This window comes from Gambusia affinis, linkage group LG12, assembly GCF_019740435.1.
Source record: "Gambusia affinis linkage group LG12, SWU_Gaff_1.0, whole genome shotgun sequence".
Classification (NCBI taxonomy): Eukaryota; Metazoa; Chordata; class Actinopteri; order Cyprinodontiformes; family Poeciliidae; genus Gambusia; species Gambusia affinis.
This window is the reverse complement of record NC_057879.1, coordinates 21,716,583-21,730,755: the sequence shown is the minus strand read 5'-3', so window position 1 is coordinate 21,730,755 and position 14,173 is coordinate 21,716,583. Positions and strand designations below refer to the sequence as shown.

Genomic DNA, 14,173 nt, shown 5'->3' with positions numbered 1-14,173 from the left:
GAAATTATAGATGCATTAATGATTTAATCTGACACCAGCACAGCTCTGGCTGATCTGCTTTTTTGAGCAGTTATTTTGGCAATATTCTACTTTTCTTTCTCTGAATTTTGAAGTTTTAACACTTGTAAGCCATAATTATTAAACCTATGAATTGTTTTGTGAAATGTGTACCTTTTTATGGTATTCTAACTTTTTAAGATGAAAAAGATGTTACTGACCAATTTTGAAAAATACTTTATTTTGAAAATTTCGATCGGAAGTCTACACAGACTGCCAGCTTTTGGGGTTGATGGTCTGCCTGTCTGTGTCAGGGGCTGTGTTTCTCTTTTATCCAAGAAGAGGGGGGAAAAATAGCTGTGACAAACATGACGAGACAAAAACAACGATAAAACACCAACAAATGATGATCTAGACACTTTAAAGAACCCGCCATGGCTATACGGGAGCTCAAAGTTTGCCTTTTAGGGGTAAGTGGTAGATGTTTTTCTCTTCTTAGTGGGGAAAATTCCATCAGAGACTGGAAATAACGGTAGACATTTTGACGTTAAAAAGCAACGCAAAGGCTTCGGCTCTCCATTCCTCCAGCTGCGACTTAAGCTATTTTCTTTGTTTAACCCCGAGAAACTTATTCATTTAAAAAGAAAAAGTCCCACAGTTTTATCCACTCAACTTGCACCACAGTCCTGTTCTGGTTTGTTTTATTGCACTATTTAAACAAAAAAAAACAACCGTGTTTTTACTCGGTTTTCGCTTAACGGCTTTTTAACGGTTTTGACAGTTTGTCGCCCATGACGTCATGCACTGACCAGCGGCTACACGTAAGCCGTAAGATTTCCTGCTGCGTCTGCAAAAACTGAAATAATAAAGAAGAAGGGGAAAAAAAGCCTCAACCGATCTTTAAACAATCTATCAAAGATGAACGATTATCTAAAACAAATTTGACTTTATCACTGAAATTAAGGCGAAAGTGGAAAGTTTTAGACTTTAAAAAGGTTAGAAAGTTCTGTGTACAAAGCTACAGACTACTGACGTGCTCATCAAAACTGTTCACTTTGTTCGCGAAAACCTTTCATTAGAGGGCTATAATTGTACTTTTGGCTCCAGGATCTTATTTCAGTAAATATTTAGCCATTTAATCCTCTTTAACTTTTCAGAAGCTTCCTGCAATTTAAACTGTACCCATTGCTAATAAACATAGTTTGATGTCACAGTTGTATCTTTCTTGTATCTATTGGTACAATGATATGTTGGAAAAAATTTAAATTAAAAGCTGTAACTCAGATCGTCTAAGTATCTATCTAGATTTGTGAGTAAGTCTGTAATGATAACAAATTTTGCTGGATGATAAATTGTGATAAACGATAATATTGTTGTTTTGAGATCATTTTCAACTAATGTAATAGAACAAAGGAATGCAAGAACATTCTCAAAGATCAATAAACTTTTGATTTTAAAGCATATTTAACACTGGAAGTGGAAGACATTTTAAATATCCAAAGTAATTAAACAAAACCACAGAAACGACCAGTAAAATGAATTATGAAGTTTCTGTAAGCAAAATTGTCCTTCAAAAAAGGGCTAGTTTAGAACAAAGCACCAAATTAAAGACTTTTGTCATCCAGATTTTGGTACAAGAACGCAAATGGAAATTATTGAGCTCATATTTAGTCTGTGATTCATTGATTTACTGCATATTGCAACAAGCCTGATTTTGGGTGATGATGCTGTGGACAGTTAAGGATCTCCAGTTGTAGTCAGTCTAGCGGTGAATCTTAAGAAACCTCTGACTGAAGGCTGTTGGTGTATGACTGTTTCATGACTGTCAAGCTACCAGCTCAGTATCTGGGCAGCAAAGATAATATTCCATAGTCACAAGCCTTTAGTTTAAAAATACACCAACAGGTCCATTTCTGAATGGGTCAAAACTAAAGAACAAAATAAAAGTTTTGGAGTCAAAGTCCGCAACTAAGTGGGACCTATATGGCCATCCGTTCTAAGTTAAATAAAATTGTAAATTGAAATCTTTCAGATTAAGAAGCACAAACACTTTTTCATAGCACCACATATTATATCTGCTTACTTGGGTAAACAAAAACAAATGAAATAAAGTTTTGCTGTAAACTTAAGGTCAGTATTGGTATTAAAGGACTGATCAGCTGAGCTCCTGACCATCCAGTTGCTCTATCAGTTTGGTTCAAAGTGACCCTAGATTGTGTGCTTCTGTTTGCTGTGACTGACATGTGATCCTCTCTGCTTCCAGGACACAGGAGTGGGTAAATCCAGCATTGTTTGCAGATTTGTTCAAGATCATTTTGATCACAACATAAGCCCCACCATAGGGTGAGTATATGAATTACATGAGGCTCTGCCACTGCTGCAAACAAGTATTTTTCCAGAAATCTCTCCCAATAAAAGAATGACTACATGTTCTGGAATGACCCACACAGAACCCTGACCTTTATCTAATTGATCTAAAATGGCTTTCTAGACCGACTGACCTACAGAGAAAAATTGTGCTAGGGTGTAGAAGGCTTATACTTAAGACTGGTATTAAAATGCCTGAAAACATTCTTTCACATTTTGAGTACTGAGTGCACTGTGGATTTTTAAAAAGGTTATAATCACATATGTTTTTAAACCAACAAAATGTGTAAAAATTTTAAATAAGTGATGTTTTTCTTAACTAAATTTGTTTTTAGAATTACAAATAACAGAGGAATTCATTTCAATTTGTGTTTTATTGCCTCTAAAGTCACCTGGATACACCATCGAACCTCATTATAAATTCTTGTTGCTGACTTGAACAGATAAGAATGACTGGAGAACCATTGTTGAGAAATACACCTTACTGTCCACAGGGCGTCTTTCCTGACCAAGACTGTACCATGTGGGAACGAACTACATAAATTTCTGATTTGGGACACAGCTGGACAAGAACGGGTGAGCAGTTAGTCAGTAATTCTTTTAGTTTAGACTCTGGACTCTGTGAATCATGGTTATGAAGTTGTTTTCCATTAGATATCTGGACCAGAGAGCCGAATCATCACTTTGTGTATTTTTTTAGGATGATTGATTGTGTTCAAAGGTTAGGAGACATTTTGTCTTTCTTTTCACTTATTTTAAACTGAAAATAAAAGGGAGAGAAGAATAAAGAACTCTTGTTAGCGAGTCTGTACAGACGTAACCGTTATTTATTTAAAAGCAGGATTTGCCTACTTGTAAAAGTATTTTTATTAAATGTCTTGTAGTTTCAACTAAGTCATGGCCAGATAAATAATCCATAACTGGAAACTTTCTATGACAATTGGACAAAAAAGTATTTGTGTTTTAGTATCTGCTGATACTGGATATACAATACAAAACATCTTTCCTTAAGCATGCTATTATTATTTGTGGAAGCTTGGCAAGCTTGGTGTTCTTCCTCCTGTTTCATCATAGCCAACCATTTTTGCATCTGTTTGGTGTGGAGTTCTTTAGTATTTTTAGACAAAAGCTTATAAAACTAGAGAGTTGTGATCACCTATGAGTGATGTATTTTATCCTGACTGCATCCACCTTCGAGGCATGTTCAAATGGGCCAATTAGAATTAGAAGTGGTTGTTAGAATAATTCCAAGAAGCCTCTGCAATTATTGGAAACTCAGTCGCTTCATATCCAGGTATCCAGGTATACTGAAGTCTCTCACAAATCTCTGATGTCTAAAAAGTATTTTTCCAAAACTAAATTTGTTTTCTTCTATAAGTATAGTGAATGTTATGGATTTCAGTTATGCACCAGTTCTATATTGCTAGATTAGCTGAATGTAACACGCTCTCTCAACACTAAAACAAAAATATCTACATTTTGGGGATCTACGCTAGATTTCAGAGATGCAGAATTCCAACCTGGATATTTTTCTTTGCCATCTGGAGGTTCTGGAGAATTACATGCAATTATTATTGTTCTTTTTTTTTTTTTAAACTGTTGATTACAACATTTCGCAAATCCTAATTGGAATTATGTCTGAACGTTTGGGCATTTGATATGGAACAGTTTTGTTTTGCACTGCGGCAAAAAATATGGATATATTTTTGGTGATTGACCTAAAGATGTGAAAACTTTTTCATTTATATCCTTTTTAAGCCATAGAAATGGACCGCTGTCACCACCCAGGAGGTTCTAGGTTTTGATCCCGGACAAGCCCCCAATTTGTCATGACCTGACTCATTGGCTCATTGACCAAGCAATCCATTGAGATGTACATTTAAGGCTTAAATTAAATTATTTCATGACGTTACATGACATTAGACATGTAACGTCATTACATGTATGTTTAGTTGCCTCAGAATGCCATCTGAAAGTTGTTTCAGTTCATTGCAAACTTCTGTCAGCTTAAGAACCTGGCAGGACTGGCCAGGTGCTGCTGGTCGGGCTGACTGCCACAGCTGATCAGAGCCTACAATGATAAACAGCAACCACAAACCTCTTTTTTTGGCCTCTGCCAAAATAGAGGCCTCCACACTTAGTTTTATCTGCCATATTTATGGTTTTATTCTATGTAATAAAGCCAACTGAAAGAATGTGAGTAACTGAGTGACATCGCTGTGATTTATTTGATTGAAGGGGGGTGGTGTTCATGTGTGGTCGGGTGTGAGTGGGTGGATTTATCTAGAACTTGCCAAACTTGCTTACTGCATGGAAAAACTAGTTCATATATTTCCTGGATGTGTGTGAACACAATATTTGGAGACGTCATGTCACTGGTGTTGTTGCATTACACAGGACTGTCTGTGATCTAAAACAGAGAATAAGAGACTATTATAAGACTTTTGTTTTGTATAATTGTCAGCAGATATGTTGCTGAATAAAAGGAGCATACAAAAGACAAATTGGTGAATTGTTTCGGTGGTTTTTAGCTGTAGAGAAGAAGACTGAGGAGATTCCTTTTTGTCATGCTTATTTTACCAAACGGAAAGTATGATGCAAGTTTATGCTGACGACAACAAGGGCAGTTTTGCTGATGTTGCAAATTTTATTACATATAAACAGAACATTAAACACTCATTCAAATTTAAACATTCTTCAAACACAATGCCCTCCACCTCTACCTGCACCTTGGTGGGGAAAAATCCTCAAAATCATCTTTTTCAAAAAGCAAAACATCCACCACACTTAAAGCTTCACTCTTCAGTAATCCTACTGGAGGTACTGTGGGCTTGGAGCAGACCCAGAGGTCAGTGTCAGGGCAGCTCATCCCTCCTGGCCTGGAAACGCATTCATGATCCATGAAGGAGCAACTGGGGAGTGTCGCTGCAAAGAGGAATGTTTTATTTTACCATTTAGATTTTAAACTGGTTTTTCTTTAACTACATTTCAACCTTTTTTAAAATTAGCCTAATTTTTTGTTGATTTTAAATGTGGAAGATCAGTATTTGTTTGCTGATTCTAACTACTAAAAACTTGTTCTTTTCCAGTTTCATTCATTAGCTCCTATGTACTACAGGGGATCAGCTGCTGCTGTCATTGTTTATGACATAACTAAACTGGTGAGTGCAACAAACTGATCTCCAACCCTCAATATATAAAAATAAAAAGCAAATATTTGTTGTTTTGAATGGATGTAAATGGACAAACTGGTTCTGACAATAAGATCTGCTTATAAAACTGCATTACTTTTCCATCACTCTGGGATGCTGTGCCTCCATGACCTACAAAAGTCATACTTTCCTCGTCGGCCCTTGGAAACTATTGTGAAAATAGCAAAACTCTGACTGTGTGACATTTGGTAATAAATTCTGGGCGTGTTCTGGAGCTGACCACAGCGTGTTCCTGCTTTCCAGGACTCTTTCCAGACACTGAAGAAGTGGGTGAAGGAGCTGAAGGAGCACGGCCCGGAGGACATCGTTGTAGCCATAGCAGGAAACAAGAATGATTTAGGAGACATCAGGTGAGATTATTCCTTCGCTGTTGAGGAATTCATTCCCATGTTATTCAGACACATTAAAATTTTTCAAGTGTGAATGGCCTGTTTAATGTGTCTCAGTCAGGGTTATATCCAAACTTTGTGTAGGTGACTGTAAATCTTCAGTTTAGTTTTTTAGGTGTGGAGCTGCATAACCTAAATACACTCGAGTATAATTTTAGTAAAGGAGGATTCATGATTCCATCAATGTAATAATGAAATGTACGAGGACACACTCGATCCAGAATGGTCCTCTTTTGTCTCATCAGTCCTTAAAATACTTTACCACAAATTCTGAGGATCGTCAAGATATTGTTTGCAAATATGAGGCGGGCCTTTGTGTTGTTTTCTGGATCTTGGAACTTTCTGACTGTTGAAACATAAACGCTGACTTTACTGAAAGAGGCCTACAGCTGCTGCTGTGGATTATCTAGTGACTTCCTGGATGAGTTGACAATGACTCAGAGTAACTATGGTAGACCAAGGTTCACCACTGTGAAGCGTTTCTCCATTGTCGGGTGATGACTCTTACCTATCTTATCTGTTTTTGAATGCGTTTTTCTTGGATGTGTTGCTTTATGACAGGGGTGGGCACTCCTGGTCCTGGAGGGCCAGTGTCCTGCAACTCTTAGAGTCTCCCTGATCAAACACACTTGAATCCAACAGCTGAATCACCTCCTAAGTGCAGTCAAGTTTTCCTGTCCTGCTAATGACTTCATTATTTGACTCAGGTGTAAGGAAGTAGAGATGCATCTAAAAGTTGCAGGAGACCCTCCATGCCTGGAGTTGCCCACCCCTGCTTTATGAGATCTTTTAGTCTACTTGCTAAATGAAATCAGTATTGGAAAACTGGGTGTTTATTCAGACTACTTTTGTCTGCTCTGAAAATGCTTTTCTAATGTAAAACATTAAGTGCCACTAAACAGTAAAAGCAGAAGAAATCTTAAAGGGATTACATAGTTTTTCTGTGTTATCTGTGGTTGTATTTGAACAATAATGAAACTCTTTCTATAACACAAAAGTAATAAACCCAAGAACACCGACATTAGAGTCTTAGAGATTTGGGAGATTAACTTTTCATTTCACACATTTTTACCACTGGAGAAAGAAATAAGCGTCCTAATTGCTGTAACTTTTCTTACTCCACACAGTTTTTTTCAGCATTTGTCCAGTTATAAATAGAAGAAAGGAGAGTTGCTTGCAACAACTGCACTTTTTTCCATCTTTTTCCATTTTCACGCTGTTCTACTGTTTCACAGGGAAGTTCCTATGAAGGAAGCAAAGGAGTTTGCTGAATCAATTGCAGCTATTTTTATTGAGACCAGCGCCAGAAATGCGGTGAACGTTGAGGAGCTCTTTCAGAAAATCAGTAGGTTTTCATTACGTTTTCTTCCATTTGTTGATTCTGCCTGTAGCTCCTTTACTTTTACGTTCTTCCATGAAGCATGTCATGAGATTTATTAACAAAGTTACAGTGAAATATGTTTCTTCTGATGGAATCATAGGAAAACATCCCAGTTTCTTCATAGTTTTCTGGCCTCGCCCACATAATCTGCAACATGGATGAATAAAAGACAGATTTATCTCAGAGTAAAGTAAATAAAACACATTTTTACGAAACCTGAAATAGTTCCCCACCAAATGTTGTCATTTTGTGGCTAGGTTTGCTAAATTATTTAATTTAATAATACAATTTCTGAGGTTCTGGATAGAACCAAGTATCGATGTGAAAATCATGAATGTTGTGGGTGTAAAAATGTCATGATTATCAATATTATTACTGTTTTTTATTTGCTTAAAATGAGCTGAAAGTTGTTATTAAGTTACATTTTCTTCCAACTCATTAAGAGTGTAGCAAGCTGCAGAAACGCATTTATCAACACCAATATTATTCTGTTATCACTGCGGTCTTTTTAGGGTCAATCAAGCCGAGCACAAGACAAATCAGGTCGATCTGTTACAGAAGCGATTTACTGCCAGATCTAGGAAATAAATTCAGGAGCAGCAGCTCATTAAAGCGAGAATAAAATCAGTTAAAAAGAGAAATTTAACAAAGCCTCTGACTAAAGACACTGTTTTTCTACAATGGTCTCATGAAGAAGATGGTCTTGGTTGTCTGCAATTTTCTTTTGTGGAGTATTTTGGATTTAAAGATATAAAAATCTAATCTAGCAAGTTTTCTATCTCATTAAGATGAGAAACTTTCTTGATGTAATAAGTAATGGAAGTGTTTAAAAGCTTACAATGAGAAACTTAACAGTAGCATTTTTTTGCCTTTGAGATATTCATCCTATAAAACATGTTTTCCAATCAGCTAATTCATATTTGCACTTTTTAAGCTCATCATTTAATCCATTCCATAGATCTATCACACACACACACTGATATACAAAAACTCTTTTTGTTTTTAAATTTCCTCCTTCTCTCAGATTATAACCCAAAATCTCACTAAACATTGTTTAAATATTGTGTGGAAATTGACATTTTCTTACTTCTAATGTCCAAGCTCTAGCAGTTAAACGTTTAATGTAGTCTGTTGATAAAGTTGATTCCTCAGTAATTAAAGTGCTGCTGGAGTCTTCCCATCACCAGACCTCTGTCCCTCTCCCAGCACCGTGGAAGGAGCTGAAGTTGTGCAAGAAACCTTTGGATCTGCAGTGAAAGCTTCTTGATGAAACCCCTTCATGTGTCAGTAACTGTTGTTTGTGCCTTGTTAGGTAAACAGATCCCGCCCCTGCAAAACTCTGAAGTGGAGAGCAATGATTCCTTTAAACTCACCCGGCCGCCCAATCCCACCACCAGGAGGTGCTGCTAGTGAGAGGAGATCATTTAGCTGCCAAACACCGGATCCTAAACAAAATCCACACACAAGACGTCCTGCCAACGCAGAAGATAAAGCAAGGTCACCAAAAAGTAAAAAACAGCGTTAATTAGGTCAAAACACCAATTAATTTAACTACATTTGATTTCCTCTGATAGTCAGAAGTATTTTGGTTTGACAAAATTACATCTATCACGTTATAATCCCAGATTACCCAAAATGATTTGCTGTTTACATGCTGGATTTTGTTGTTCATGCATTTTACTGTGGCTCTTAGACCAGCTATATTCATCTTCATGTATTCATAGATTTGTTTTCCTGTTTTGTTTTGTACAAACTTCAGCTGAGCGTTTCTTTGAGTCGCTCACACACCTTTACATTCCTCTATAAAGGTTTTACTATGATGCTGCAGGATGAACTTCATCATGAGTTTGGCGAAGATGTTTGGTACATGTTGAAACATTTAAGTGTTCACTTCAGAGAATGACTGTAAATAGCTGACAGCTTTGTTTTTACCATTTGCGTTAATTATACTTTTAAAAAACTGCAGGTCATTTACTAGAAAACAACTAGTTGTTGTTTAAATTATCTTTTAAACAAGATTTTTATGATTTGCAGGAAAACACAATGCTTTTTTTTTTACTGTTTTGGTTTTGACCATTTTTTTAAAATCCCAGCATTTGATTAAACGCCTAAAGAGATCACTATTACTGTTCACCACAATGTCAATGAATGAATTGGATTATTTTTTACTACCATTTGATGTAATATCTTTTTTGTATATCGGATTCAGATCAGCACTAATGGAGTCCTACGTGTGTTGATCTGAGTGTTGAGTCCAACTTTTTAAGGAACCTAAAAGCAGAGTTACGCAGTGAATATCATTTAAAGTGAGTAAACATCAGAGTTGTGACTACAGCCTTTCCCTACACTGCAAGTTGTGACTTTAAATGAAAGATTGCTCAGATTTGAATGTTAAAACTGTTTGTTTTTTTCAATGTTTAGTTTGATTATGACCTTCAGTATTAGATGAAATGTCACAAAAGTGCCTTTTTTTAATCTAGATAAGTGACTGCCACTAAGACAATGATTGTTGGTACAGTGTAACTGTGCACTTTGAAAGTGCCCACTCTTTATACTTAATCTCATCCAGTATGTATAAGTCATGCATCCCTGTGTTCCCAGTACAACAGGTCTAATTTTGTGTATTAAAACATTGCAATAAAGTATTATTCATACTCTTTTTTTGTTTTGTTTTCAAAGTTTTTTTGCATTTGCAATTTAGTTAAGACGTCTGTAGTATAGAAGTAACCTGAACTTCAACTTCAAACCTTAAGGAGGTAATTTGAACGTCTATCCCCTGACATTTGTTTAGGATTATGCATCGGTAAAGTAAATTAGAATTATGTGGCAGATTACGTAACAAATTGCTGCTGTGGTGTTGGACAAAATTGACTGACCTGGATGGCCTGTACTTATGAAATTAAATGTTCTGCTGTGTTTCCATTTACTACCACTTCATCAAGCGTACCTGTGCTATTACATACCTTGATCGCAATCCGATTTGTCCCAACTGGACTGCAGGTAGGATTTGTACAAATCCTACAGTCTGTACAAATCCTACAATTTATTTACTTAATAATTAGTAAATTATTAAGTAAATTAATATTTTGCCTATAGATTTCTTTGCTTTTGCTTTTTCTGTGTCACATCTAAATGTTTCTCACCTGAGAAACATTTAGAAGTGATACATAGATGTTAGATTTGTTTTACAAATGTTCTATGCTTTGCTTCGTACAGAAGCTCTGGATAGGAAACCGTTGCTTGCTGGAGGTGTGGAAATTTTACCAGATTGCTAACTTGCAACGGCATATTAGGATAATTGTAGATAGAAAAAAAGAGGAGTAAATTTCTGCTAAGAAAAGTCTGAAAGTTTCTAGAAAAAAAATGGAAATTTTTGAGTTGCACTTTGAAAGTTTGCCATAAAAAAACTCAGAAATTTTGAAATTAGTTTCAGAAACTTCTAGAAAAATTAAGGTAATTTCTGAGTTTAAGGAGTCAAATTTTCTGGAAAGAAAAAAATTTTGATTGATCTCAGAAATGTTTTAGAGGAAAAATCATGAAAAGTTTTGAATTTAAAAAGTTTAAATTTTTTTAACTTTTCTAAATTTTATGAGTTTCCAAAGTCAAAAAGTTGGACTTTGAAAACTCAGAATATATATAAACACTGTGTTCCAAATGATTATGCAAGTGATATTTTCTCAGATTTTCTTAAATGGTTAATGCAAATGATGGTCAGTATAATTTTCAGGTCATGAACTATTACAGTATAAATCAAATTTTACTGAACAAAGCTCCCCATGAGAACAGTATTTTTTTCAAAAATAGGAAACTCAAAATGCACTGTTCCAAATTATTATGCACAGCAGATTTTCTAAACATTTTATGGATTATAAAGAACTGCAAACGGTCATTCTTTGAATGTGCAGCATTAAGTGGTCACATGTACTAAAATCAAAAGCTGTTTCAATCAAAAACATCTAACAGACAGAGTTACATGTTAACATAGAAACCTTCTTTGATATCGCAGCACAATTCTTGCATCCATTGAACTTGTGAGTTTGTGGAAAGTTTCTGCTTGAATTTCTTTGCAGGATGTCAGAAAACCTTCCCAGAGCTGCTGTTTTGATATGAACTGCATCCCATCCTCAGATCTTCTGCTTGAGGAAGCTCCAAAGGTTCTCAATAGGGTTGAGGTCAGAGGTCAGAGGAGGATGAGGTCACACCATGAGTTTCTCCCCTTTTATGCCCATAGCCGCCAAAGATTCCTTGCAGCATGGGATGGTGAATTGTCATGATGAAGATGATTTTGCTACTGAGGGGGCGGCTCTTCTTTTTGAAACATGGAAGAAAGTGATCAGTCAGAAAGTCCATATACTTTGCTGAGGTCATTTTCACACCTTCATGGACTCTGAAGGGGCCAACCAATGATTCTCTCCCCAGGATTTCAGCCCAAACCATGACTCCACCACCTCCTTGCTGACGTCACAGCTGTGTTAGGATGTGGTGACCATCCATCACCGATCCACTGCTGCGTCCATCTGGACCATCCAGGGTTGCACAGCAGTCATCAGTGAACGAGTCTGTTTGAAAATTAATCTTTATGTTCAGCTCACTGCCACCGTTTCTGATTGTGAGTTCTGGTTAGCGGTGGCCCAATAGTAGGTTCATGCACCACAAGCCTCTGGAGGATCCTCCAGCTTGAGGTTCCAGCAGCGTCAAATTACTGTTTGCTGCTTTGTAAGGGCATTTTAACAGCTGCTCTCTTAATCTGATGAATTTGTCTAACAGAAACTTTCCTCATTATGCTTTTATCTGTACAAACCCATCTTTGTTCTGAATCAGCCACAAATCTCTTCACAGTACGATAATAACTATACTACCTGATGATTTTCGTCAGCAGAGATCCTTTCTCTTTCCCATATTGCTTGAAACCTGTGGTTTGCTTAATAATGTGGAACATCCTTCTTAAGATGATTTCCTTTAATTGAGCTCACCAGACAAACTAATCAACCCAGCTCTCTGAAATTAATTATAGTGATTCAAAGATCCCTCACACACAATACCATCTATAAATTTAACAGCACAACAAAAAAATTATCTTTATGACACTTAAATCCAATTTGAATAATAATTTGGAACATGGTGTATATATTTTTATAAGTTCTGAGATTTTTCTCAAAATGTGAAATTTTCCTAGCATATTTTCAGCTCTTCATACTCAGAAACATTCTTTGGTATGAATTTTTTTTTCAGAGAAAATTTCAGAGATGTTTTGGTGCAAATTTACAGCTTTTGTTCCCCTATCTTTTCTTTCCTAATATGAAAATGTTAGCCGTTATGCTAACATATCCCAGTGACATACATAATGCGCCACTTCAACTCTATGTAGCTTACTGTAAATTGCCTGCTCTGTAAACTACCATCATCCACTGCAAAGACAGAAATGTAAACTTGAACAAGATGGTGGTTAATGTTTAGTCAATATTTAGCCAACACAGATTGTATGACTTTGTTCACTTCCTCTGCTGCCATTTCTAAAACTACAGACAGACTACGATTCTAAATCTACATCATCGTTCACAACTTCTTCTGTTCACTGATTGGCCTGTTTGAAATTCTACTGGAGAAATCCAAGTCAATGGGAGAAAATCCAAACAGAGGAGTGAAGAGAGATGAGAATCAAGCAGAATTGCGGGCTAAAATGTTTCATATCTAACAAATTTTCACCTTAGATATCAATCCATCTTCCAATTTAGTCAAAAACAAGCCAGCCATGTTTGAAAACCATCACTTGTGGTTGAATTAAGACAGTTTTGGAAAGTGAAATTGGCCAAAATGCCTGTTGGGGTGGAATTACTTTTCAGAAAATTATTTGAAACAAATAAATAATTTTTGTGTAGCTTATTTGCCTGAGATGAGTCTGATTTTTGATCGAAAAAAGCTGCATCACTGACTAAAGGCTTTTATATAGTGGCGTGCCTGCTCTACCTCTTAAGTGCCACTCAGTTTAAATAAAACAAGGTTTCTTTATAAATTAAATCTTAAAAGACTGATAAATGTATATAAATCTGATTCTCTTCAATGTGATACAGATCTGTCAGGATAGACGGAGAGTGATTGGTTTATGAACCTTTATTTAATGTAGCTTTATCCCACTGCAGCTCATTAGATATATTTATCAGCATTTAATTGAGTTTGGCTATATTGTGTATTGGCAGAAGTCCCATTTCATGAGTGAAGTGAGGACACCTGGACATGGTATGTGATCCTGTCCCATTTTTTATTCATGATGCACCACAATAGAGAAAATTTTACTTCTATCATCACCTACACATGTTGATAACAATGTTCAATTTGTCTTCACCTATAAATTGACGTGTAATGGCGTCACTTAGTAAATTTGACCTCAATCATGTACCATTAACAGCTGAATATGTGTCAACAGGGCAGTTCAAAACTCAGAATTACTCAAAAAAACTTTAATTTTGAAAACCTAAAATTGCCAAAAATGTGATTTCTTTTTTACTTAGTCAAAAATAAACTAAGCATGAACAATTTTATCTAAATACATTTTTGTAGGAGTGCTTTCTGCATATTTTTAATTGAAATGCAAATATTTTGCTTATTAATTTGGGATTGATTGATAAACTAAAGTAAAAATATTTTCATTTTTTTCTCAGAAATAAAAACAGCATACAGGTCAGACTTTATTTGAAAATATTTCCTGTATTTAGCCAAGTAAAAGCAGATTTTGGTGCACCAAAGTGTATTTTAGAGTACAAGTCCTGGTTACCATGACAACAAAAGGAAACCAAACCAATAGGAAAAGATAATCACTCTGTGTCACG

General features: G+C 35.9%; 1 protein-coding gene across 1 annotated transcript; it reads left to right on the top strand.

The window, feature by feature from the left end:
• Nucleotides 1–266: 266 nt before the first annotated feature.
• rab31 (RAB31, member RAS oncogene family) lies at nt 267–10,005 on the top strand. Its single transcript, XM_044133642.1, has 7 exons — nt 267–467; nt 2,261–2,340; nt 2,859–2,940; nt 5,454–5,525; nt 5,820–5,926; nt 7,201–7,310; nt 8,659–10,005. Exons 1-7 carry the CDS (start codon nt 432–434, stop codon nt 8,754–8,756), a joined length of 585 nt encoding a protein of 194 aa, XP_043989577.1. The 5' UTR covers nt 267–431; the 3' UTR covers nt 8,757–10,005.
• The last annotated feature ends 4,168 nt before the right edge of the window (nt 10,006–14,173 follow it).